The sequence below is a fragment of the Talpa occidentalis genome, unplaced genomic scaffold, assembly GCF_014898055.3.
Source record: "Talpa occidentalis isolate TD23 unplaced genomic scaffold, MPIMG_talOcc4v2.1 talOcc4.12, whole genome shotgun sequence".
Classification (NCBI taxonomy): Eukaryota; Metazoa; Chordata; class Mammalia; order Eulipotyphla; family Talpidae; genus Talpa; species Talpa occidentalis.
The window spans coordinates 53,446,411-53,470,338 of NW_023601212.1; the positions used below are offsets into that span (position 1 = coordinate 53,446,411).

At 46.4% G+C, this 23,928-nt stretch overlaps 1 protein-coding gene across 6 annotated transcripts in view; it reads right to left on the minus strand.

Moving 5' to 3' along the window:
• Nucleotides 1–23,928, minus strand: part of CACNA1E (calcium voltage-gated channel subunit alpha1 E) — a 464,826-nt gene that overhangs the window by 65,301 nt on the left and 375,597 nt on the right. For 5 of the 6 annotated variants that reach the window (XM_054693427.1, XM_054693426.1, XM_037506339.2 and 2 more), the window contains 11 exons: nucleotides 19,394–19,509; nucleotides 14,159–14,212; nucleotides 13,494–13,583; nucleotides 12,389–12,598; nucleotides 11,288–11,400; nucleotides 9,568–9,680; nucleotides 9,110–9,241; nucleotides 8,583–8,655; nucleotides 7,602–7,719; nucleotides 5,525–5,592; nucleotides 4,047–4,144 (listed from right to left, as the gene is read on the minus strand). In XM_054693427.1, coding sequence (XP_054549402.1) covers nucleotides 4,047–4,144; nucleotides 5,525–5,592; nucleotides 7,602–7,719; nucleotides 8,583–8,655; nucleotides 9,110–9,241; nucleotides 9,568–9,680; nucleotides 11,288–11,400; nucleotides 12,389–12,598; nucleotides 13,494–13,583; nucleotides 14,159–14,212; nucleotides 19,394–19,509 — 1,185 coding nt within the window. Of the gene's footprint in view, nucleotides 1–118; nucleotides 176–4,046; nucleotides 4,145–5,524; nucleotides 5,593–7,601; nucleotides 7,720–8,582; nucleotides 8,656–9,109; nucleotides 9,242–9,567; nucleotides 9,681–11,287; nucleotides 11,401–12,388; nucleotides 12,599–13,493; nucleotides 13,584–14,158; nucleotides 14,213–19,393; nucleotides 19,510–23,928 lie in introns of all 6 variants that reach the window. The other variant, XM_054693430.1, reaches the window with a different exon arrangement.

Below are 23,928 nucleotides of genomic sequence, written 5' to 3' on the forward strand. Positions count from 1 at the left end.
AACACACACACACACGCACTGGCCCCACACATGCTGACAGCACGCCTAGTGCCACACCGTCCACAACAAGGACAAAGACACTGTGTCCCCACACCCACACATGACCGCGCACACATACAGGTGGCTGCTGCGCGGCTCCCACATCGACATGTGGTGTCTTCTCCTTCTGTCTCTTCTGGGAAAGAAAAACGAACAGGTTCAGTGCATCCTGACCTTTCTGAACCGCAAGCCCCACAGCCACCTGTGACTTCGGGGAGAGGCACAGGGCCCCCCAGGTGCCCATGTGCCTTCTGTTGACTCCTAACCTTCAATTCTCCAAGGGAGTGGATTTTGATTCTTTGATTTGTGCAAACATGGGGGTCTAGTTTTCCAAGTCTCAGGCAGAGACTCAAAGGACAGACCATCTCTCACAGTCACACACTCACACTGCATGCTCTCGCACTTTCACCTAGAAACCCGTCAGACGCCTACGTGGAAACCCTGCAACCCTGAATGAAGATGTATTTCCCCAAGTATTTCCAGCATATTCACAATGGTGTATGACTCCGATCTCACAAGTCAGGCAGGGAACACGTGGTTGGTATACATACCACCAAGGCCACAAGACAGTGGCAGGGCCAAAAGCAGGGCCACCACATCCTGCAGAACGTGAATGGCACCCTGTGCTTATGGAGCACAGCAGCCCTGGCTAGAGGCCATGGTGGTTTGGCGGCTCAGGTGGGTAAAAACACAGTATTCACCTTCTTGGTCTTGCCCAGGGAAAATTCTCTTCTCTACACACACAGGCTGTGTCATTTTGGACAAAAAGCCAGTGCAAGGTCAGAGTGGCAGGGGTGGGCGTTCCTCACAGGGGTGGACATGATGCCTGGAGTAAAGAAGCTGTGAGCGTAGGGTCAGCCTGCTCCACCAGACTGACAGCCTCATCCCTTGGGCCTTCCTGGACCTGGAAGGGTGGCAGATGCTGTTTCCTCCCCTGACACCCACCAGCTGAGAACACTCCTGGCAGACAGGCTCTGCTCTACCACCGCCTGGAACTACATCCACAAAGGAGCCTGAGACCAGGGTGGAGCCAAGGGAGCAGAGCAGCTGGTCTGAGTCACATTCAGTGTCTGGAAGAGGCGCTCTGTACCTGGCACCCATGGGATGGATGCAGATACCATCATGGGGTTATCTGTGAGCTCCCCAACTGAATGCACCTCTCAGTGTTTGCAGCTACAATGCCAAGTGGTATGTGCGGGGTGGCAGTGCCATGAGGCAAGGGTAGCACAGAGAAATAGAAGCATGCATTCCAGACAGCATGCACACCCACTAGAAAAAAACACTTTATACCATCTATTTGCAAATTCTCAAATATTCAAAAAGTCCCCCAGGAGCATGTGTGTAAGAGTCTAAGTGAATGGAAGAATCAATCTCTTTCTCTCTTTCTCTCTCTCTCTCTCTCACACCCTCTCTCTCTCTCTCTCTTTCTCTCTCTCTCTCTCTCTCTCTCACACACACACACACACATCCAGCAAATGAGAGAACCAATCTCTTAATTCTCACATAAATCAAATACACACCTCAAACTTTCCTTTACCTCACTCACACATGCCAAGATCCAAACTCAAACCTCATCAGAATAACAAACAAATGTGCAAACCTAAATCACAGAGAAACTAACTGCCTCCTATCTCCAACTCAGGCACATGTGCCCTCACGCACACCCACAGTAACCTTGTGGAGCAGGAAGGGCAGTCGGGATTCTTCCCATTTCAAAGTTAGGAAACAGATTCCAAATCCTCCATGGTCCTCTGCAAAGGCCATAGAGCATGAGACAGACTGACTAGCATCAGGCTCTCTATTGGGGACAATGGCGTTTCCGTGTTCTCCCATGGACAGCTGTGTTCTCACTTGGTTACACTGTAGTCCTGAAATCAGTGGTCAGGCCTACACCCCTGAGCAGCATGTACCCTGACACAGCTCCCGCCTACAGCATGTGCACCGCAGCCACAGCCTCATGCTGTGAGGATCCTGCAGCCTGATGCCTGCCTACAACATTCCATTCATTCTTTCATTCCACAAATAGCAAGTTCTACTCTGGGCCAAGCATCCACCAGACTCACATCTCCAAACCCACTCCTCCCCCAGGCTTCATCTCAGTAACAGAACCGCTCGCTCCCAGCAGCAGCGAGCCCTCCCCGTTGGCACGTTCGGATACCTGTGTGTATTTTTAACACAAACTTGTGAGTTTAGAAAGGTGGGATAGAAACTACTCAAAGCACAGAGAATATTTTAGAAAAGGAGTTGTTTTGCCTTTTTCCATCAATCTTTAAGGAATGGGATTTCCTCCCTTACAGAGCAGGGTCCCAGATGCCAGGCCTTTAGTTTTGAAAGGAAAGCTCAAGATAAAAGCTGTGCAGAGCCTTTGTGATTCCAGAACATCCCTACAAGGCGAGGCAGATGGTACCCCAGATACCCACATGGGAGCTCTGGAAAAAGAAGGACTCCTCCCTCACCAGGTTTATTTGGTTAATGACAAGGTCTAGTGCCAGGATAGAGTTCCACCTCCCAGAGCTTGAGACCCTCCCCACAGATACCCCAGGTCACTCACACAGTTGGTTCTGCAGCCCAGAAACAACAACAGGAATTCAGGGATGCTCTTTTATATCATGAAGAGATGAGCCCCTCATGCCCTGGTTCTACCTGCAACCCCAGACCCAGGCTGGATCCTGAAGATTCTTTACTTACTACTCTATCACCTGCCCCCATTTTCTCCCCAAATCACTCCAACTGGATGATCTTCCCACCAGGCCATTGAAACCACTTCCCTGAAGATCACTAGAGCTTTCATTTTGCCAATGCTGATGGGTGCATTTCTATCCTCATCTGACTGATGTTTCAGCAGCATCTAGCACCACTCTGACCCTCCACCTGGAGGGTTTTCCCCACTAGGTCTCCAGGATGACACACTTCCTGGTTCTTCCTCCCACCTCCTGGCTGCTCCCTGGCAGGTCCTCAGCCACACCATAATACCTGCTTTTCTCCACCAGACCCTCCCTGGGTCAGCTCACCCATGTGGGCAGCCTAAATACCACTCATATGCAAATAGCTCCTCCCAAAGCTTTATTTCTAAGCCCGGCTTTTCCTCTAAGCTCCAGACCCATGTAACCAACGGCCTATCAGCATCTTCATCTGGATGTCTTATAAGTACCAAGATTCAATGTGACCAAAACAAACCTTCGGTTTCCATCATCCTCCAAGTTTCAGCATACAGCACCATTTACCCAGTTGCTTGGTCTCAAACCTTAAAACCTGGGAGAATCATTTGTTTCTTCTATTTTACAACCCCACCCCATTACATTAAGTCCAGTAGCTCATCCCACTGGTTCTCCAGACAAAATAGAAATGGACAGGGATGACTTTCTTCCCCTACAGCCACCACCTGTTCTAAACCAGCCTCATCTCTCACATACCCTACAAGAAGAGTCAACTTTTTCTCCCTGCCTCCATGCTTAGTACCTACAATCCATCCTCCAGAATGCAGAGTGACCTTTTAAAAGGGTAAAGTATATCATATCAATCCCTCTACTTCAAACCCTCCCGTGATTGCAATTAATATAAAAGCTAAACAGGCCTTCAGGACATCCCTGAGCTAGTTCCTGCCTCCCTCCCTGGCCATGCCTCCTCCTAGTCCTTTGCTCCCTACATGCCCACCTCACTGGACCTTGTCCTGTTAGGAAGGCCTTTCCTTCCTAAAGTCACATGACCACCTCCACCTCCTACACATTTAGATCTCTGTTTAAATATCCACTCTCCAGAGACTCCGTCCTGGATTGCCGTAAATTACTTCACCCCACTGTTCCCCTCTGCCTTACTGCCATGTTTTAATTATTTTGCAACAGTTGTCACTGTCATAAAATTATGTTCTCCTTGAGAACAGAGATGGCTTTGCTCAGCCCTGTACTTGCATGGGCCAATAGTCATCCTCTGCTGATACAGTTTTAGTTGGTGAAATGGCTGCTAGCACAGGAGTGCAAGGGGCAGTCAAGGGGGAACAGCCAACTCACTCGAAAGAAGGCAAGTTGGGTGCAGACATCGGGCTGACCTCCTTGGCCTTCTGCAGTGCATGCTTCTGGTTGAAGGCTTCCTCTTCCTCCTGCTCATCCTAGACACGAAGCAGAGATGGTTTTGCCTGTGATCCCCACCAAGGAGAGGAGCTTCCCTTAGCTCTCCCCAAAGAGCTTGGAAGACCAGGTGCAGTGAGGCAAACAGGGAAGAAGTTTGACAAGGCAATGCGAGGTAAGGTCGACTCAGAGACTTCAGACAATCAGGGAGGGCCCCTGGGAGAGAGTGGTGGAATTCTACCCTACCCTCCAGTCCCAGCACAGCTGGCCTTCTGGCCTTGGCTGAGGAGGTCAGCTGTAGGAGCTAACTTCTCACATGTTCTGCGGTGTCTGGAAGTGGGGGACAGGGTCCTTCTTGGCAGAGCTCTCTGGTGTATGGTGTATACCAGGGTGCACCAGTGGCCCCACCAGAGAGCTCAATCAGGGACCTCCATACCGTCACCCACATCCCTGCTTCTGAGTATCTCCATTATGTGAAGACACCCAGGAAATTCAGTTCATGTAAAAGAACCAGAGTTACTAAGAATAATTTCCTTGGCAATCTCTCACTGTCACAAGTTGTATTTGATTGATCTGCACGGTAATCCTGGGAAGTACACAAGGCAGATACATCATTCCCACTTTACAGATGAAGAAACCGATGCTAAAGGAGATCAGAGACCTAGCCTAAGCCGAGGAGCTGAGTCATGGTAGAGGTGGGACTCATGTCCAGTTTTTAGGAAAATAAACCAATGTTTTCCCCCCCATGCCATGCAGATAAGGAGACCTCAGGGATTAGGAAAGAGCAAGGAACAACACAGAACACACAGAAGAAGGTCAAAAACATCACAGGGACATAAGCCTCTCCCAACCAAACTTGCACTATGTGGGGGAAAGTCTTCCCTCATCTCTCTACACCATCTTACTGCAATTAGTATTGCCTTCGCCGCGAGGGAAAAAATCAACCAGAGGAAAGAAGTAGCTCTTTGAGAAATATAGTTTCTGCCTTTACTGAAACTTCTCCAAGTTGACCATGGGCACTGGAAGGCCACAGCAGAACTGTGATGCACTGGACCCCTTTCATACCCAGAGCCAGGGGGTAAAGCTACATGGTCAAGGCCATACAGCCATAGTTCACAGGAATACTTAAATCCAGGGTTTTAGTGTTTTCTTTTTCCTCCATGTCATAAATCCACGAAGTGTACCTCTGAGGGTTTGTGGTGATTGAGCTGTGATTTCTATATCACATGAGAGACCCAGGCTGGTTGAAAGCTCACCACTCAATAAAAGTAACCAGGCTGCCTTCATGGATGTGTGGTTCTCCAACTGTCCAGAAGCTCCCAGTGGGGCCTTCCTGGCAGGCCTGAGCTAGACAATGCAGAATTTCGGAGGAAGCCCCAAAGGCACAAAGAACCATCAGGTCCTCAGAGAACAGGGCTTACCTTGGTCAGCTCCTGGGCATTGGCCAGATTGTCCACAGCGATAGCCAAGAACACATTCAGCAGTGTGTCTGGGGTGATGAGTTAAGGGTGAACAAATAAGAAAAGTAAATCATCAAGGCTGAGAGGGCACTGTCATGACTTGCCTGCCTGGGACACCATCATGAATAAAAGTTACTCCAAAGATTCACTTAAACAGAGGCCATGGGAGGAGGGACGAAAACGATGTGGGAGTCTGTTAGAAAGAGTATGTTTTGGGCCTCCTTGGTGGTGCAGGTGGTTGAGCACCGCACTGTGAAGCTGTCCGCAGCCTCTGCAGCGTGGGATCTGTCCCAGCCGGATGGGGAGAATCCCACATGGTGCAGCAGACCTCTCTTGTCTTGCCCACTGCTCCCCTCAGCAGTGTATTTCATCAGTCTGCCTGTTCTGTTCCCCGCTCTGTCTCTGGTGAATCCTCTTGCCCTCCCTTGCATTTGGCCTGTACCCCGGTTCTTGTATAAATAAATAAATCTTAAAGAAAAAAGAAAGAGTATGTTTTCTCTCCTTTCAAATACCATCTCTTTGCATAGAACAAATAAATACACAAATCAAACCACCAGAGGGTCCAGCTGATATGAGGAAGCCTTTGGACAGCTACAGCCTCTCCTCAAAGCAATATTGAACAAGGCCATTACTGAACAAGATGTGTGGGGGCTTGAGGTAGGAGCCCATTGCTCCTTTTGGGGAGCCTGGAAGTGAGGTATACCTAGACACACTAGGTTATTCTGTCCTTGTAGATAAAAAGGAAATGAGATTCCTCAGCCCTGTCACCAGCCAGTTCTCAAAAATGTTCACTGGCTTCTCACATTCTCCTGGTCCTGGAAGACTCCGACGTTTCATTGAACAAAATGACACAGAACACACACCACTGTTATGGAAATCTTTTCTGTTCCACACTCTCACCTCTGAACTCCCAGTTTTCCAACTGTCTTTGAGGCCTTCCCATGTGGAACAGAGAACTGGTTCTAGTACAACAGCCCAGCTCTGACACTCTCTGCTCAGGGCAAAGGGGCGACCTGGGGTCACTGTCACGAGCCTTCCCCTTCTGTGACTCACCATACTGCTTTCCTCCTATGGCCTTTTCTGGTTTATAGTTCTGCTCAGGGCCCTGGATGGTTTCAGGAAAGGAGCTTATAGGAGCATCACTTCTCTGTCGGATGATGAAAACTGCAAAACTATGGTTACCTCAGGTGGCTCTTTGTTTTCACTCTACCAGCTCCAACCCAAGCAGGCACTATACTCCCCCTAATTTCTTGTCCATGTTCGCAGCTTAAAAGGTGCATTCAAACAAATCACCTCATTTATTATTCACAGCAACAAAAGGAGATAGAATATCACTGTCCTCCTTTACAGAAATGAAAATTAAAAGTTTAGAGAGATTAAGTGAGTTTCCCAAGGCCACACAGCTGGTAAGCAGAGCTGCTGTCGCAAAAACCTACATCTTCTTGTGCTAGATCCTGTGATCAGGCATTGGGTGTCTTGTCAGACAGCTGTGGGCTCCAGTCTTCCTTTTCAATGTAGAATTGTTTGGCTTTGATCAAGTTATTTCTCTTATGTCTTACCAGGTAAGGGCCAAATGAAATAGAGCCTATAAACCACTGGTACAGCACAAATACAATCAATAATTAGCTATGCTTCATAGTGTTAGCAATAACCATAATACTAATATTTTTGAAGTCTTACTAAGTGGGTGACTCTGTTCTGTACTGACATGTAATTAATTCATCATAATGATAATCTGGCCATGATCTCATTCTACAAGTGATTTCTGGCCTCTCATTTTCTCCAGTTCGTAGTACCTCTAACTAGTCAATATAACAGATTCATAGTCCATTATCTGAATAATACTGTTATGGTGTTTATTTATCTTCTTTACCCAGTGTACAAGTTCCTTAAAATTGGGGTCCTTGTATTCCCTCAGTCTGCTGAGCAGTGTCCATCTGCTCCCCAGCACCCCCCACCACTACCACCACCGCCTCCTCAAATGTTCATCCAGGCAGGCAGGCAGGCAACACAAATAAGAACACACTTAAAAGGATACAGTTGCCAAACAAGGTGAGCACAATGAAATAGATGGCTGACCACATGCCTGAGCTGACCCCGCCCTGGGAACGGATCCCGTTATACATCACCTCATTCCAGTCCTCACCTGTCAGGATCTACACAAAGCATACAACAACCAAGTCAGAGACAGGGGCTGGCTGCGAAGACAGTGCCAATATAAACGGGTCTGGCCTTTTCCATTCGCCCCCTGCTTGGCCATTCCACCAGTGAGGGGGGAAAAAGTCACTCCCCATGAATAATCCTAAACTTTCTTTTAATATGGAAAAGAATTTTAGGCATTGAAAACATAAGGAAATTATCAAAAGGAAAGATCCTATTCCTCAAACTACCCTTCTTTACCACCAGCGTTGCCAGGCCTACTGGAATCACATAGATCAGGTGGTCTGATGGTTCAATGACTGTCCCCAGAGTTGCTAAGATGTAGTTCCTGAGGCAGAAGGATTACTGGAAAGAGCCTTGGGGCTCCAATGCATGAAACCAGAGGTCTGGTTCACCCTCAGGTTCTGGCTAAATGGTACTTTTGTTTAGCTCTAAGACATTATCGATTTTGAATTTCCCCCAGGATTTAAAAAGGTGGTATTTTGGGGGGGAGGGAAGTTGGGGGGCAAAGAATGTAAAAGATACTGCATTAAGTAGAAAAATGGGTTAGAAGACATTCCCAATTTCAGAAAACCAGGAAGGCAATTTGTTACTAAATGCCTTAGCCTTCCAACTCTTGGAAACTCATAAGTTCAGAGAAGGGCAGTGAGGTCATAAAAGTGGAGATCTTTTATTATTGTAAGATCTGAGCTACAGAAATCTGAGGAATTGACGCAGAGGTGGTTACTCAACAAGCAAGAGAGCACAGTTCTCTGGGAGGAGCCTGGAGAGGAGAAGCAGGGTCTCCTAACTATCATTATTTTGCAGTGTGTGGTCCAAAGGATCCAACATATTTTTAAACTGCCAGTTGGCCTCTTACCTGGAATACAGTCATGATGGCTGCAGGGAAGGTGTCAAAGTTTGCCGAAGGAGTACCATCATTAAAGTTAAACCTGAAAGGGGAATTCGGAGAGAAGACTGGAATGGAAACCTCACACACCAAGTTTCCCCTCCCTAAGAATATACATTTTTCATTGCTTCTTTTCCCCTTTCTACATCCTCCTCTTTCTAATTTTCCCATTCCATGGAACTTTCAAAGATGATATTAGTGACTGCTATTGATTTTGAAGGGTATGGGGAATGAAACGGGGTTTAGACTAATCCTGAGTTACAAGGTTCCATGCTATAAATTTCAAGTATTGCTCCAAAGAGGGCGGGGGAGTCCCTGGAACAAAAATCCTGTAAATTGTGAAAAAATTAAAAGCAAAGGTATTTATTCCACATAGGCACTTAGCTTCCAATTTAAGCCACGGAAAGATAACATGGTGATCAAATGAATGACCCTGGTGCTCACAGGCGAAAACTGGGTTTTAAATTTCCTTTGGCTGAAAGCCTGTTGGTGCTTACCTGCCTCCAAACAGCTGCATTCCTAGGAGAGCAAACACAACGATGAAGAGGAAGAGGAGGAAGAGCAAACTGATGATAGACTTCATGGAACTCATCAAGGAGACCACCAAATTCCGTAGTGATGCCCAATACCTACAAAACCCAGATGGTGGTAAACACTGAATCCCAAGTTATCCCCAATTCCAGCTGGACAGTGGTATGGTGGTCTGGGAACTAAGGTGCATTTGTAGACTTGTAGGAGGGCGAGATGGCAGTAATATGTGGCCTGGGATCTGGTGTCATAAAAATTCTTCTGGTTGGCTCTTTGGAGGAGGAGGAGAAACTGAAGAATGGATTGGGGGTGGGGCAGGGAAGTGGAAATGTGGTAAGGGGGAATAGGAGACACAAGGAAATATAAAGCGGAAAGAAGTTTTCATTCTCCAGGGTGCTTGGAAAGAGTTCCAATTCTGATCACTTACTTGGTTATCTTAAATATTCTTAGAAGCCGGAGAGCTCTCAAGACACTGATTCCAAAAGATGTTCCTGGTCTGAAGATTGCCCAGACGACTTCAAAGATACTGCCCACTGTGACCTAAGGAGTCAAATCCGGCCATAGTGAGAGGAGGAAAAGAAGGTGTTCAGGGAGCCATAGCTCTCATCAGTCAATTTTAAGTTCCTCTCCCACCCCAGCCCACCTCTAACAGGACTACCTATTTGTGAAGGCTACCAAAGAAAAGTAAGACTCTACCACTTCTCTCCCTACTTCTTTCCACTAACGTTACATCCTGCAGATTGGTTTGCTGACTCTTGTGCTGGTAAAGAGTTTAATAACCAGTCACCAAGTCTGCACAAATTTGGAACAAAAATCCTGTACATTGTGAAAAAATTAAAAGCAAATGAATTTATTCTACTTAGTCATGGAACATCTTACATTCTAGCAAGCAGACAGAGGAGTGAGACCCAGAGCCAGAGAAGTAACTGGAATGAATACAAGTTGTATTCCATCACAAAAATCTCTCAGGGGGTCTGCAACTTGTCATTGTCTGAGAATCTAGGGCTAACAAGGATGCTGCTGCAGTCACCTGTACATTAAATATCTTTCAGTCATGTGGGCCCCAAACCCCTCAGTATGATATCCCAGCCTGGTGGCGTGGATTCTGACTCTAATGGGAAATAGCAATTTCACATTAACAATCCATTTTTTGTTTCAATGACATATTTATTGAATGCTGGCCATGTTCTACAAAAACAACAACAAATAACAAAAATTAATCCTCTCATCAATAATGAAAAATATGTCCATGCGGAAACTAAGGTTAAAATGGTTCACTGGCTGTTATGCCTGAAATTTGCCTCTACCCAAAACCATATGTTCCGAGTTAAAATGGAGACTGGCGAGTACTCAAAACTGTTAGCACCTAACTGCAAATTTGGCAGAAAATGAGGTGGGTTTGGCAAAAAAAAGAAGTGGTTCAGGAACCCAAAGTTTTGCGATCTAGTTCTGCTGCTGGTAGACTGTGTGACTTGCATGTGGTATGCTGTTTACTCCTGCATAAGTGGGAGGCTAACCCCTGGTATATGATGAAGTGGACATGACTCTTGCAGCAGCAAAGGTCAAAAATGGATGTGACAGCACCTTGAAATCTTAGCAATGTACATATATTTACATGTTGTTATTGCGTAGAAGAACATGGATGCTGGAGGAGAAATTCTATTTCAGAACTTGTTAATATAAAAGCTTTGGTGTCCGTGTGTGTCCACATGTGCTTGTTTGAGGATATGGCTAGGCAATTTTAACTAATTTTTCACTGCAGTAAAAAGATACATTAGCTTCTCTTTCTATTGAACAACCTCTGGAATTGAGTTATTTACCCTTCTCACCCAGGCTTCCCCCAAGATAGTAAGTGGTTCAAATCCTGGCCCTGACAGTTTTGTGAAATTCATTGAGTTATACACTTAAGTATGCACTCTATGGTATATGTGTCATACTTCAACAAAAAGATTTAAAAGAAAGGAGCTTTGGAAAAAAAAAAAAAAACCCTTGTATGGATTCATTCCTGAACTCTTTGGCAACCTTATCTATCCTCTGTTAATAAGTGCTGATTTCAGAGCTGCATGCTCAGCAATGGAGCAAGCTGCTTATCTCAAACTGTGGCATATCAACACAGAGCAGAAAGACAGGAGGCTCTGAGCACTTACCCCAAAATCAAAGCAGTTGAATGAAGAGTGAAAATAAAGGCGAGGCCCCATGCCATACATCTTCAGGGACATCTCCAAGAGGAAGAGTCCCAGAAACAAAAATTCTGCATAGTCTGAAAGCAGTAAAAACAAAAGCATTTGTTACACAGTGGGGACTCCTGCACTCCCCAACCCAACATGTCATCTGCAGAGGAGCCCTCACGCTGGAGTAGGACACCCACACATAGGCACCATCACTAGGCCAGCACCAGGCGAAATCTAACGTGTCTGAATGTGCTTCCACTCAGAGGAGTTCCAGACCCATGTCACAAGACACAAGAGGTGAGGGCCTCCCCTCGTGGCTCAGTGGTTGAGCACTGGGCCGCGAAGCTGAGCTGCCCGTAGCCTCTGCAGTGCTGGTTCGATCCCCGGTTGCTGGTGAGGGTCCCACATGGTATGACAGACGTCTTCTGCCGCGCCCGCTGCTCCCCTCAGCAGTGTATTTCATCGTCTGCCTGTTCTGTTCCCCACTCTAGCTCTGGTGAATTCCCTCACCCTCCCACGCTTCTGACTGTGCCCAGTGCTTGTATAAATAAATAAAATCTTTAAAAAAAAAAAAAGACACAAGTGGCAAGTCACTGCCATTAAAACAGGTGGCAGCTCTCAGGAGAGGAAGAAAGGCTTTCCCATGGCTTGCTGACAGCTCAGAATTCCCCTACACCTAGCAAGCCTGGAAACCATAGCACCTGGAGGCTCACTCACACCCAGTGGCAAGCTCACCCAGAGCTGACCTCCAAGTTCATCACCCTAAGAACTTTCTCCAGGGCTTTGGTGATCCAGACTCTCCAACCACTGAATCGTCTTAAGACACAAAGTGTACTACTATCTTCTTGACTCATCAGCAGAAATTTGTACAACTGATTTAATAATGATTGAAAAATTGGTAATGCCATGTGATCATCAGAAACCCTGAGGACAACCTTGGCTTCCTTCCCAATGGGCAGAGGTGGTGTGCTCTGGGCTGGCCCAGCTATGGGCAGGCCCAGCGTCATGTTTTGCTCTCGTGCACTGGCATCCCAATCATGCTGCCCCCATGAGGTCTGGCAGTCACCGCTCACTTACAGAGGAGGTGGGTGAGCCACTGGGGCTGATTGTGATGGACAATGGCAACACAGGCGGTGTTGAGAGCCACAAGGCTCAGCACGATCCAGTAGAACACCTGGGATTTAACCATGTGGCGGATGGAGATGCGCAGAAGCCTTTCCTTGTGCCGGAAATAGGAAGCCCCATCCACCTTTGCACTTTTGATGCTGGCTCGGGCAAGAGGTGTGCCTAAGGGGGGAGAAGTAAGGAGGAAGAATAATAGATACCCCTTCATGGCCAGGGGGCATTCAAAAGACCAGGTGGGCAGCTTCAATGCTAGAGTTGGGTGACTGTCATCATGCAGGCACAGGGATCCCCATGTCCTGGGCTAAGTAGATACCAAAGCATAGGTCCCTGTTTTTCATCACTGGGCACTCTCAGTCCGAGGAAATAGAAAAATTTCCCAGGCAGACACCCAGTGCAGAGAAGCCTAATAAGATCATGTTTATGTTTGTAACAGATTGGGATCCTCTCTGGGCTTTCCTATCAAATGTGCTTTAAACCCTGGAATCATTCTGCCACGTTTGTAATAAATTCCACCATGGGCAGCCTAAAGCAGCAATGGCTCTATAAGTCTCTTGCTTTTAGGGATGAAGAGCAACGTCCCTCTTTCTGGAGAGGAAAAACCTGCCATCAGTCAGAATTTCTAAAAGAAGCTGGGACTGAGCACCAGTGATGGCAAAGGGATGTCAGCAGGAGCTGAAGTATCAGACACTAGAAGTTGGTGAGCGCCACCATAGTCAAGCCAATGACTTGAGGGTCTTGCATGGAGATCACCAGAGGCAATAGGTTCTCAGGACCCTTGAACAATTTCTCATTATCCCATCCAGGACAGACAGAGGGCATAGACAAATGGGTATATTTGTCAGACCTGAAGACACTGGGATGGACTTTGGCCCATCTTTCCTCTAATCAGCTTCTACTGGCCCATTTTTTACTCTAGGTCATTGTCATGTGGATTAAATTGGTGCACTTTCCCCTAATTACATCTCCAACTTCTAGATTCTTCAGACTCTTCTTCTTATGGCACTGTTCAAAAGCCTTTTTTTCTGGGAGATTCAGAGAAGAGCTCGGCCCCACTCACCCACAGAGGAGATATCGACACAGTGTTCATCGCTGGAGTCACGTGTCATGGCCTCTGTCCGGCTTCTTTTGATGGTGGCCCTGCGAAGCACTACAAGGGGGCAGGAAGAGCCAGTGAGAGAAGACAACAACAGCCAGGTCATTTGGGTCAAAATTGATGACTGTGGGTAAGAGTTCCCTGCCTTTACGTAAGTGCCTGAGCCAGGGTTCTAGAAATTGCCAGCGTCTACAGAACATGACTGTGGTTAGTAGCACCTGCTGAAATGCAAGGGCTCCTGAATCCTGGAGCTCATCCAAATGCAGTAGGTAAACAGGCACTCTGTATGTAGTTGTCCTGGCTCTTCGTAAACAACGCCACTTCCTGGTAGAGAAGTGGTCCCAAGGGATATTCAAAGAAGATCCCTTAATATGCCATTGGCTGCATCACAGCCAATGCACAATATCAATCACTTGCCCTGGAATACAGCAGCCCAAGGATTTCATTTTCATCACTTTAAAAGCATTTAAATTTGTGACTCCATCCCCTTCATTTTAAAGCATGAGGGATTTTATGACAGAGACACTTAAGTTTCAAATCCCAAGGTGCCCCTTTTTTCTTTCTGTCTCCTCTCTCAATCCAGAGAGGTTGCCACTGCCTATTAGGGTGGGGGAGAGGGAGAAGCTTACCTTCTAAGGCTGATGTTCCAGCATTTTTATTTTCTTCAGCGAGCATGACTTCCTCTAGATGGAAACAAATGGTTTAGTAAACTATCTGTAATGGCAAATCATTCTGCAAAATGAAACCCTCCCAGGGACAGTTCTGGCTCCAGGGCAACAGAGCGAGAGGACGGAGTTCACCGCCTGTGGTGGCACCAACAGCAGAAAGCAGCCAGGGGTCAGGGTGGACACTCCAGAGCTCTGCAGAACAGGAAGGAAGAAGTTGATTGAGGGGGCCAAAGGGATGGTTGGTATAATTCATCTCTGTGTCTGAATGCACCCTATTTTGCAGGAGGAAACCTGATTTTTTTTTTTTTTAACTACAATCATCTAAATGGGGAGGAATGAACAATTTCCTTATCTGGTTTTCCTTCTACCTAGGTTCCTTAAACCTCCTCCAGTCATGGAATTTCTCTGAGCTACAGCCCCCAGCTCAAAACACTTAACCCTCTCTTAGGAGGAAAGACACTTTGGGGGATCTACAGGACTGGGTGGAAGAAAATGCAAACTGCCCTCAAAGAGCTTCAGCAGCTGGCGAGCTTGTTCCTCCAGGCCTTACCACTCCACCCTCCTGGCTTGAGCAGCACGTCAGCTGAAAAGGATTGGGACATCATGAATTTGTTCCCATGATAAAAGAAAAAATATGTGGCTTTTGGACCTCCCCTGGTGGCACAGAGGTTGAATGCTGGGTTGCAAGGCTGCCCACAGCCTCTGCAGCACCGGTTCATTGCCCAGCCGCCAGCGAGGGTCCCACAAAAAACAAAACAAAACAAAACAAAAAACAAAAATGTGGCTTTTGTGTACCTTTCTGGCACAGAGCTCCTAAAACCCTTGAAATTTTGTATGCCAGTAGGATGACTCATGGGGGGAGCATCTCAATACCTTAAGGAAGGGGGTTCACAGGATTGGAGGGTTCTAACTTCCAGCCTCACCCTGCTCCCACCTCCTGGGAAGGGAGAGGTACTAGAAATTGCTCAGGCACCCCTGGGAATAATTTAATCAATCCCATCTTATGGCAGCTCTATGAAAACCCCCAAACTTCAGGGATCAGGGAGCTTGTGTGTTGGTAAGTACAGCCCGGTGTTGGGTGGTGGCATGTGAGTGAGGGCATGGAAACTCTGTGCTTGCGGCCCCTTTCTTCCACATTCACATCTTGCTTACATTTCTCTTACATTTGGCTGTTCCTGAGTTGTAGCCTTTATAATAAATTGGTACTAGTAAATACAATTTCTCCCAAGTTCCATAAGTCATTTGAGCCAAATATCAAATCTGGACCCCACCTTTCACCCCACCCCCACCCTCAATTTGCAGTTAGTCTAGCAAAAGTACAGCTCATCTGGGGGCCCACTTGAAGCTGGTGTCTGAAATAGGGACAGGCCTGTAGTTCGAGCCTTCAACATCTTGGGTCTGTGCTAACTTCAGGTGGTATTTAGTGTCAGAATTGAATTGAGATTGTTGGATACCCAATTGGTGTTGGAATGACATATTTGGTTGTCAGTATTTGGAAAAGAAACACATATTCCCTCTGATGCCTCTCTTTGTCTCCCCAGGAATCGTCCTGTGCTCCACAGAAGTGTTACCATCTCTATTAACATCGTTTTCTACTAAGACTTACTAGAATAAGCCTCACTAGCATGCTTCATCTGGATTCTGAGTTCCCCATTGGGAGTGATGTGGAGCAAAGTCTAACCCTCACTGTCACCTCTGCCTACAGGCCATTGAGTTGGGGACCTGAGCAATCTTTCTCTACAATCCCAGCTGCTGGGGAAAAGCTGGCAGCAGACCTAATTAGACAATGGTTTCATTTAAGCACTTGTCACAAATAAAAGGACAACTTGAGGAGGGGTAAAGTCATTACCATAATTCCACCTGCATATAAAACTGAGAGTATGTCCTGTATTTGTTAGGGAGGGAACACTGAGGCTCAGGAGGTACTACACAGAATGGCCCTTATCCCAAATCATAAATGTTTAGCTTTCCTTTTTAAGTGTAGCTTCTGGCGAAACTAAGAGTGAATAGATTGTGTGTAGGATGTCCCTTTATGCAGACATAAAATGTTTCAAAGTTATTTGATAGCCCAGGTTGTTCGGAGGGCATCTCTTAGGTATTTGTGACACTACCTCCTAGCAATATGAACTTCTTCAGCCAGAGAGTTGCTTTTGAGATCTGCAGTGCCTGGGGTCTAGGACAGGCAGATCTGAGGACACACACCCCGCCCCCCAAGGCAGATGGAGTGGGTGTGGTACTGCTGAGTCTCTCTGGGAATTGCTGGAGGGCTCTGGAAGCAAGGAAGGAACCCCCCTCCCCCAATGCCTCATGCCAAATTCGCTTTCGAACTGGAGTGTGTCTTTCCAGGGAAATGTAACCCATATGTCTCTGATTCACTCATGCTCCATTTGTAAAGGAAAGGGCCAGGAAGCACAATTTGACGTAGCAGTGCGTCTTTTTTCTTAGAAGGAGAGCAGAGCGCTGGCTTTGCCAACTGGAAGAAAGAGGCGCCTGGGAATCCTGCTTGAAAAGCAGAGCCAGGAGAGCTGCATCTGAGACATGGGAGGGGGCATATTGAGGGCAGGGGGTTCTTTTCAGGTTCTACTACTAATAGGCTCACTCAGGGGTCTGTGACATGGCACCTCCCCCGAGAAAGCCAAGGACAGTTGGAACTTCAAGCTGCCTGCCTGGCCTGCAGGCAGGAAGGCTGGGTTACCATTCTGGGAAGAGGGATGCACATGACTCCCACAGGAGAGCCTTGGAGGAGAAAGGGCAAAACACAAGTACAGCCAACAAGCACTTGGCTCTTGCTCTAGGGGTGGCAAAGAAATGCAGACAGTCCCAAAGGGGGAGCGGTTTTTCTTTCTTTTTTTTTTTTTAAGATTTATTTATTTATGTGTACAAGAACTAGAGCACAGGTCAGAGGTGCAGGAGGGTGAGAGGATTCACCAGAGACAGAGTGGGGAACAGAACAGGCAAACTGACTAAAATACGCTGCTGAGGGGAGCAGCGGGTGACAAAGGAAAGGTCTGCTGCGCTGTGTGGGTAGCTCCCTGGCCAAGGGGGATCAAACTCATGCTGCAGAGGCTGCAGATAGCTTCATAGCGCTGACACTTAACCCCTTGCACCACCAGGGAGGCCTGGTAGTGGTTTTTCATCTGACTCTGAAATGGCATAGTCACAGGCTCACCCACACCCTTATAGATGATCAAGAGTAGACTCCAGAGCTGACAGTTTTTGTGTGTCAGTGGTACAAATAAGAGGCTCACAGACTCATTACAGAGCTCCTACAGAAGAGTAAGGCCCAGGTGGCTAAGCATCAAATTACTTCCCAGCTTTTTCTAGAGAGACCTCACAGATATGCTACCAGAAATACAGAAAAGATGCTGACTATCTTGTATTTTTTTTATTATTATTAAAAAATATAACTCTCTCTTCAGGAATAAAATGAAGATCTATAACACCCCAGCTTTCAAATAATAAGGAAAGCAAATGTATCCTTTTTACTGACAGGAATGAGGTGATCAATGTGGCTCATGCGCAGCTGAGCTGCAGGCAAACTTGAATTCCCTGGCTCTGGGTCAATGAAATCATGAGCGGTCTGGACCTATCCCCAGGGATGTGCAAGAACTATTCCTGATGCTGAGCCACAGCGGGGGGCATGAGGGCAGCTCAGAGACAGGGGAAGCCAGTTGTCCACCAACTACTACCTGCCTATAGCCACAGCCTCACAACCGGCCCTCCTGATGCTGGCCTGGTCTTCCTGCTGTTGATTCTCAGTGTTGCGACCAAGAACTCCTTCAAAACCCTAAATCAGAACATGTCACTCCTCTGCTCAAAATCCTCCACTAGATCTTGCCTCCCTCACAGTTCAGCCCCAACCCTCATGATAGCCGGGAGGGTCATGAAGGATCTGCCACCTGTCACCCCATAGAATGCCCTCATCCCTTCTACTGCCCCCACCCTATCTACTGCCCCAATCTCACACTAGAATATTCTTAGCCTTGGAAAATTATTCCCATAGATCTTTCCATGGCTGACTCTTTGATGTGAGGGTACCCCCACATCAGTGTACCCTAACTTCCCCATCGAATTTGCAACTTACCCTGTACTTAATAATCCTACTTCGATGGTTTCCATTATACCAACAACACTCTTGTACTTCTTGGCTTATTGCTACCTTCCCCAACTAGTAACAATGAGTTCTTAAGAGAATTTTGGTGACTTACTGATCTGTTTGTCTCACTGCAGTATCCCCGAGTATCTAAAACAGGCCCCTACACAAATTAAGTCCATTTAATAAATATCTGTGCACTGAATGTAAAGTGGTCCCCAGGAAAAGGGGGGGTTCCAGGTTCCCTGCCGCACCCAACATCCACACATTTGACCTTCATCACCATAGAAATGGTGACAAAAAGTGAAAGGGGGGATGTTGGGGGGAAAGGAGGTCCTGAACAAATTCCACAAATAGGATTTATGGACCCCACACCCACCCTAGACCAAAGAGATCCAGGACACCAAGGACTACAAATCCCATAATGTCATCACCACCGAAGGGAGGACTGCTGGGAACTGAAGGTGGAGTTAAGCAGCCAGGCTTGGTATATAACCAGACATGTGGGCTATGGGGGTCCTTGATTTTTTTGCCAGCTTTCAGTGTGCTTTTGGGGTACCAGCTTGGCAGAACTGGTAAGACACATTCACCAATTTCTCTCTCTCTCTTTCTCCCTGAGTTATTCATCTCTTCATTTCTTCATTTCCCCTTTTTTGTAAATAAACCCTTTATTAACCTATTTGTGTGTGCCTGCAACTGAGTCTCATTATAAGCCCCTTCTAAGTGCGCCAGTGAGGACCCACATTCAGGCCAACCCATTTCACATTGGGGTTCCCCTGTAACAGATGTAGGTGTTATGAAGCCTATAGACAGTCGCACTGTCGTGGTCTGTCATGTCACAGGCCAACCTCAGCTCTAGCACTGGGTTACCTCACCTTTTACTCAGTCTACCTTCTAAAAATGCCTGCATCATGACAGATGTTTGGTACAAGGACAGGTTCAGTAAAAGCCTAGAGGAAGAAAGAGGAGCCAGCAGGGAACCCCAAAGCTACCAAGGCATCCAGAGCTTCTCTCTGCTCTGGTTTTAGCTGCCCCTTTGAATAGAACTATTGGGAATAAGAAGGACTATGTGGCCGCCCTGCCCTTGCCCCTGCCAGGTTCACCTGCTTTGTCTATCCAGGCTCGGTAGCCATTCAGCTCACGCTCGATCTGCTGCTGGCGCCGAAGTTTCATGAACGCTCTTCGGTTCTCCACTCTCTCCCTCTCTTTGGCAAATTCCCTGTGGACAAGATGGATAAGATTCTTTTAAGTTTGGATGGATATGATGGATAGATTCGGTAGTGCCAGGGCTGAGAAAGAGGGTAAAGCAAGTAAAAGCGAAAGCGGAGGGCTTCGCAGGCACTGCTGGATGCCCTGTGTCCCTGTTCCTTTGTCCCAAGCTGCGACTGATCTCTTTATTTTTTTTTTTTTTAATAAATTTTATTGTTATATTCCCCATACAATTGCAGCCCCCCCATTCTGACCCCAATCCCTCCCCTCCCACCCCCGCCCCCCTAAAAGTGTCTCTGGTTCATAGTTTTTTGTTGATTTTGATTTTCACTTTCTTATAGTTATTCATTTTCCTGGTCCCTTATTTAAGTTTTCTAGATTCCTGCTATGAGTGAGACCATCCGGTATTTTTCTTTTTCTTTTTGGCTTATTTCGCTGAGCATGATCCCTTCCAGCGCCATCCATGTTGCTGCAAATTGCATGTGTTTATCTTTTTTGAATGCTGAGTAATATTCCATGGTATATATGTACCACATCTTCTTGATCCAGTCATCTATTTTTGGGCATTTGGGTTGTTTCCAAAGCTTAGCTATTGTAAACAGTGCTGCTATAAACATAGGGGTGCAGGTGTTCTTTGGAATTGATGTTTCTGTGTCCTTTGGGTAAATACCTAGGAGTGGAATTGCTGGATCATATGGAAGCTCTATGTTTAGTAGGTCCAGAAATCTCCACACAGCTCTCCACAGTGGTTGGACCAGTTTGCACTCCCACCAACAGTGCAGAAGAGTTCCTTTTTCTCCACACCCTCGCCAACATTTGTTGTTGCTAGTTTTTTTAATATGTGCCATTCTCACTGGTGTAAGATGGTATCTCATGGTAGTTTTGATTTGCATTTCCCTGATGACAAGTGATGTTGAACATTTTTTCATATGCCTGTTGGCCATTTGCATTTCCTCTTCAGAGAAGTTTCTTTTAAGCTCTTCTGCCCATTTTTTGACTGGATTATTTTCTTTGTTGTTGTTGAGTCTCATCAGCTCTTTGCAGATTTTTGTGATCAGTGCGACTGATCTCTTTAAACGGCTGCACAGAAGTGCGCTTCATGCAGCCCCAGGCAGGAAACCCTCTTGAGCAGTTTTATTCCAGTCAGTATGAACACCCTCTGCCTGCTCAATTTTGAAGGAACTTTCTTAATCATGTGACAAAGTAGGTTTCAAAATGTTGTGTTCCATTTCCCAGCCACAGGGGATGCCCTTATGCCTCTAAGGGGCACAGTCGCCCCTCTGGCTTTTAATAACAGTGATTAATGCATATTGAGCAAGTATTATGTGCCAGCTCTGTATGACGTTTTTCAGAACCATTAACTCACTTAATTCTCACAACCACCCTATAAAATAAGTTCTATTAACATTCCTATTTAACAGATGGGGACACCAAGGCTTAGGAGACAGAAGTAGCTTGCTGAACTCTAATCACAGTGCTGGCTTCCCCTGGTGTCCTGCATGCTCTGGCGTAGGGAGTGACACTGACACCTTGAAGGACTGACATGCTATTTGAACGTGGCAGGTAGAGGTGATGCAGGAAGGGATATGAGAAAGGCACATGTATAGACAATGAGAGAAAGGATGGGAAGGAGGGTAGCAGACAGTAGGGATGTCAAGGGGCTCAAGATGGGGACAGAGTCCACCGACAGGCCACTCAGTAGCACAAGATAATAAAAAGACTAAAGGTCTCCCAAAGAAAAGGGAGAGAAGAGGAATGAGGGCTCCTTGAGAGAGAAGGAGAGGATCAAGTTCAGTGGGGAAGCAAAAAAAGAAATAATCATTTTGGTGTATATACACAATGGAATATGAATCAGTGATAAAAAAAGATAAAACTCATGCCATTTGTGGCACCACAGATTGAGCTGCAAGGGATTATGCTAAGCGAAATAAGCCAGAAGGAGAGAGAGAGAAATATCAAGCAGTGTCACATACCTGGAATAGAGAGAAACTAAACCAAGGGGCAAAGACCAACTTTTTTCTAAATTCCTGCTATGAGTGAGACCATCTGGTATTTAATAAAGTAAAAATCAAAATCAACAAGCAATTATAAACCAGAAACACACTACGGGGTGGGGGCGAGGAGGGAGTAGGATCAAAACAAGGGTGGGGGGGTGGGAATTGTATGGGGACCATAACCAAGATGAAAATGCATACAGTGTGCAAAAATGAAAAATGATGTCAAAATACATAAAATTTAAAAAATAATAATTAAAAAAATCAAAATCAAATCAAATCAACCCTTGAAAGCTGACCATAGACCTGAGGCTTGGGGGGGAGAGGGGAGAATGGGTGCAGCAAAGGATGTACAGAGGACTATGGGTACTTAGGTGGTGGGAGAGCTACAGTGACCACACCTGAGGAGAGAAATCCTATACTATCAAAACATAAACAAGGATGTAAACCAGAGGTACTTCATTAAAAATTTTTTAAAAATTAAATACTAAAAGAAAGAAAGATTTGCTTGCAAATGGGCCCCTCCAGAAAACCACCTATACACCTTTTGCATCACCAAGCACCCTTCCAACTAGAATTCCCCTTCCAAAATAGTCCCCTACTGCTCTGGAAGCTGTCCTACTTTTTCAAGGTGGTTTTTGCAAATAAAGGGTAGCAGCTAAAAGATGGGGGAGTCCTGCCAGCTACTCCCTCATATCCAAGAAGACAGGAATGAGTCAGGGGCTGAAGAGACACTCCAGCCCCCACACATAGAAAGGAAAGGTGCCAGTCTACCATGATGCAAACAAAAACCAGCGTGGTCCTCCTGCCAAGACAAAGATGGGTTTTCAGGACACCTTACAGTGATCAGAGCCAGGAAGAGGGCATGAGAATGAGAGAGACGCAATGAAAGAGACAGTATCCTGGGTTTGTCTTCAGGAGTAGCCAGTTCTAGGATCATAGTGGGGGGGAAATGGAGAGCGAGATAATGAAGAGAGACCAGGGTCAGTTCAAGTCAGGATAACAGAATCCAACCCCCAGGGTACCTGCTTTCCTCAAATCAACATTGTTTTCTAGATTTCAGCAATTAGGAATTAACAAGAGGCCAGCGTGGTTTGTGGCATCATTATCTACCAAAGATCTTACCAGTGGCTTTTTATCATCTTTCCACCCCTCATATCATCTTTCCACCCCTCATATACAACAGAACCGCATATCTGTTGGTTCTCGCTCCAAAAGGCATTTGGATCTACCCTCCCTCTTTGTCCTTGCTGCCCTGATCTGGGACCGCCTCCTTTCCTGCCTGGACCATGGCAATAGCACCTACCTGGTCTCTCCATCACCTGTCCCTCTTCCCTTATTTCAGCAATCCCACAGCTATTAGAGCTCTTTTCCTAAAACATGCATTTTACATGTTTCACAAATTTTACATTTGTGGAACACATTCTGATTTCCAAGCACCTCCACTTATTTTGTTCATTTAAACTTTGTGGCCATTCTGAGAAGGGAGAACAGATATTTTCATCCTCAATTTAAAACTTTGAGAAGAAACAGGCATGTTTGTACCTCAAACCCATATGCCCCCAAGCTTGAGCTCCTTGTGGCCCCATAGCTTTTAGCCCAACAGCACATTTATATGCTGCTTCCTTTAGCTTTTCATACATATGAGTCTATTTTTCATCTGTGATCTGGAAGGGTCCAGAAAAGTCTAACAGGCAGTAATATTTCAAGTAAGACCTCGAAAAAGTAACATTCAAACAGGCTATGAATGGAGGAACACAAGAATCCTTTTGCAACAAGGGTGAGCACCATCATCGCCACCTCAATTTTCCAGATCAGAAAACTGAATCAGAAGGGAGCTAAGTGGTTCCTCAAAGGGCAAGTGTCCAAGGACACAGGCACTAAGAGGAACCAGGATTCTTGGATCTTCCAAATTCCATCCACTTTCTATCCTGTGCCCCCTCCCCGCCCCATTACCCCCTGCTCAATGAGGCACAAACACCTCAGAGAGCCTTCAACGAGGATAATCTGTGGAAATATCTTCTCTATGTGAGGAACGCATCTTTATTTGCAGAGCAAACACAAAGTCATCTCCTCAGCCTTCCCCAGCCTGATGCTAACCTTTCTCCCGCAAACCTTGCTTTCCATCATCTCTTACCACTCCACTCCCTGCCCCCTGGTCTCGCTCCACACACAGTGAACTCCCTGTTCTGGAAAGTGCGATGTGGGATTTCAGGGCTCAGTGTCCCCTGCTTCTTACCTGCCTGAGTCTGCAAAATCTTTCTTCCAGACCAGGTTGAAAGGTCACCCCTTCTGGCTAGCTTTCCCATCTCCCTCCCCAATCTCCTAGCCTCCCTTCTTCCTTCCTTCTATCTCTTTAGAGCAAACCTCACAGGCAGACTGTTACTGTGGTGAGTTGTACGTGTGACTCTCTCTCCCTTCTGGGAGAAAACATC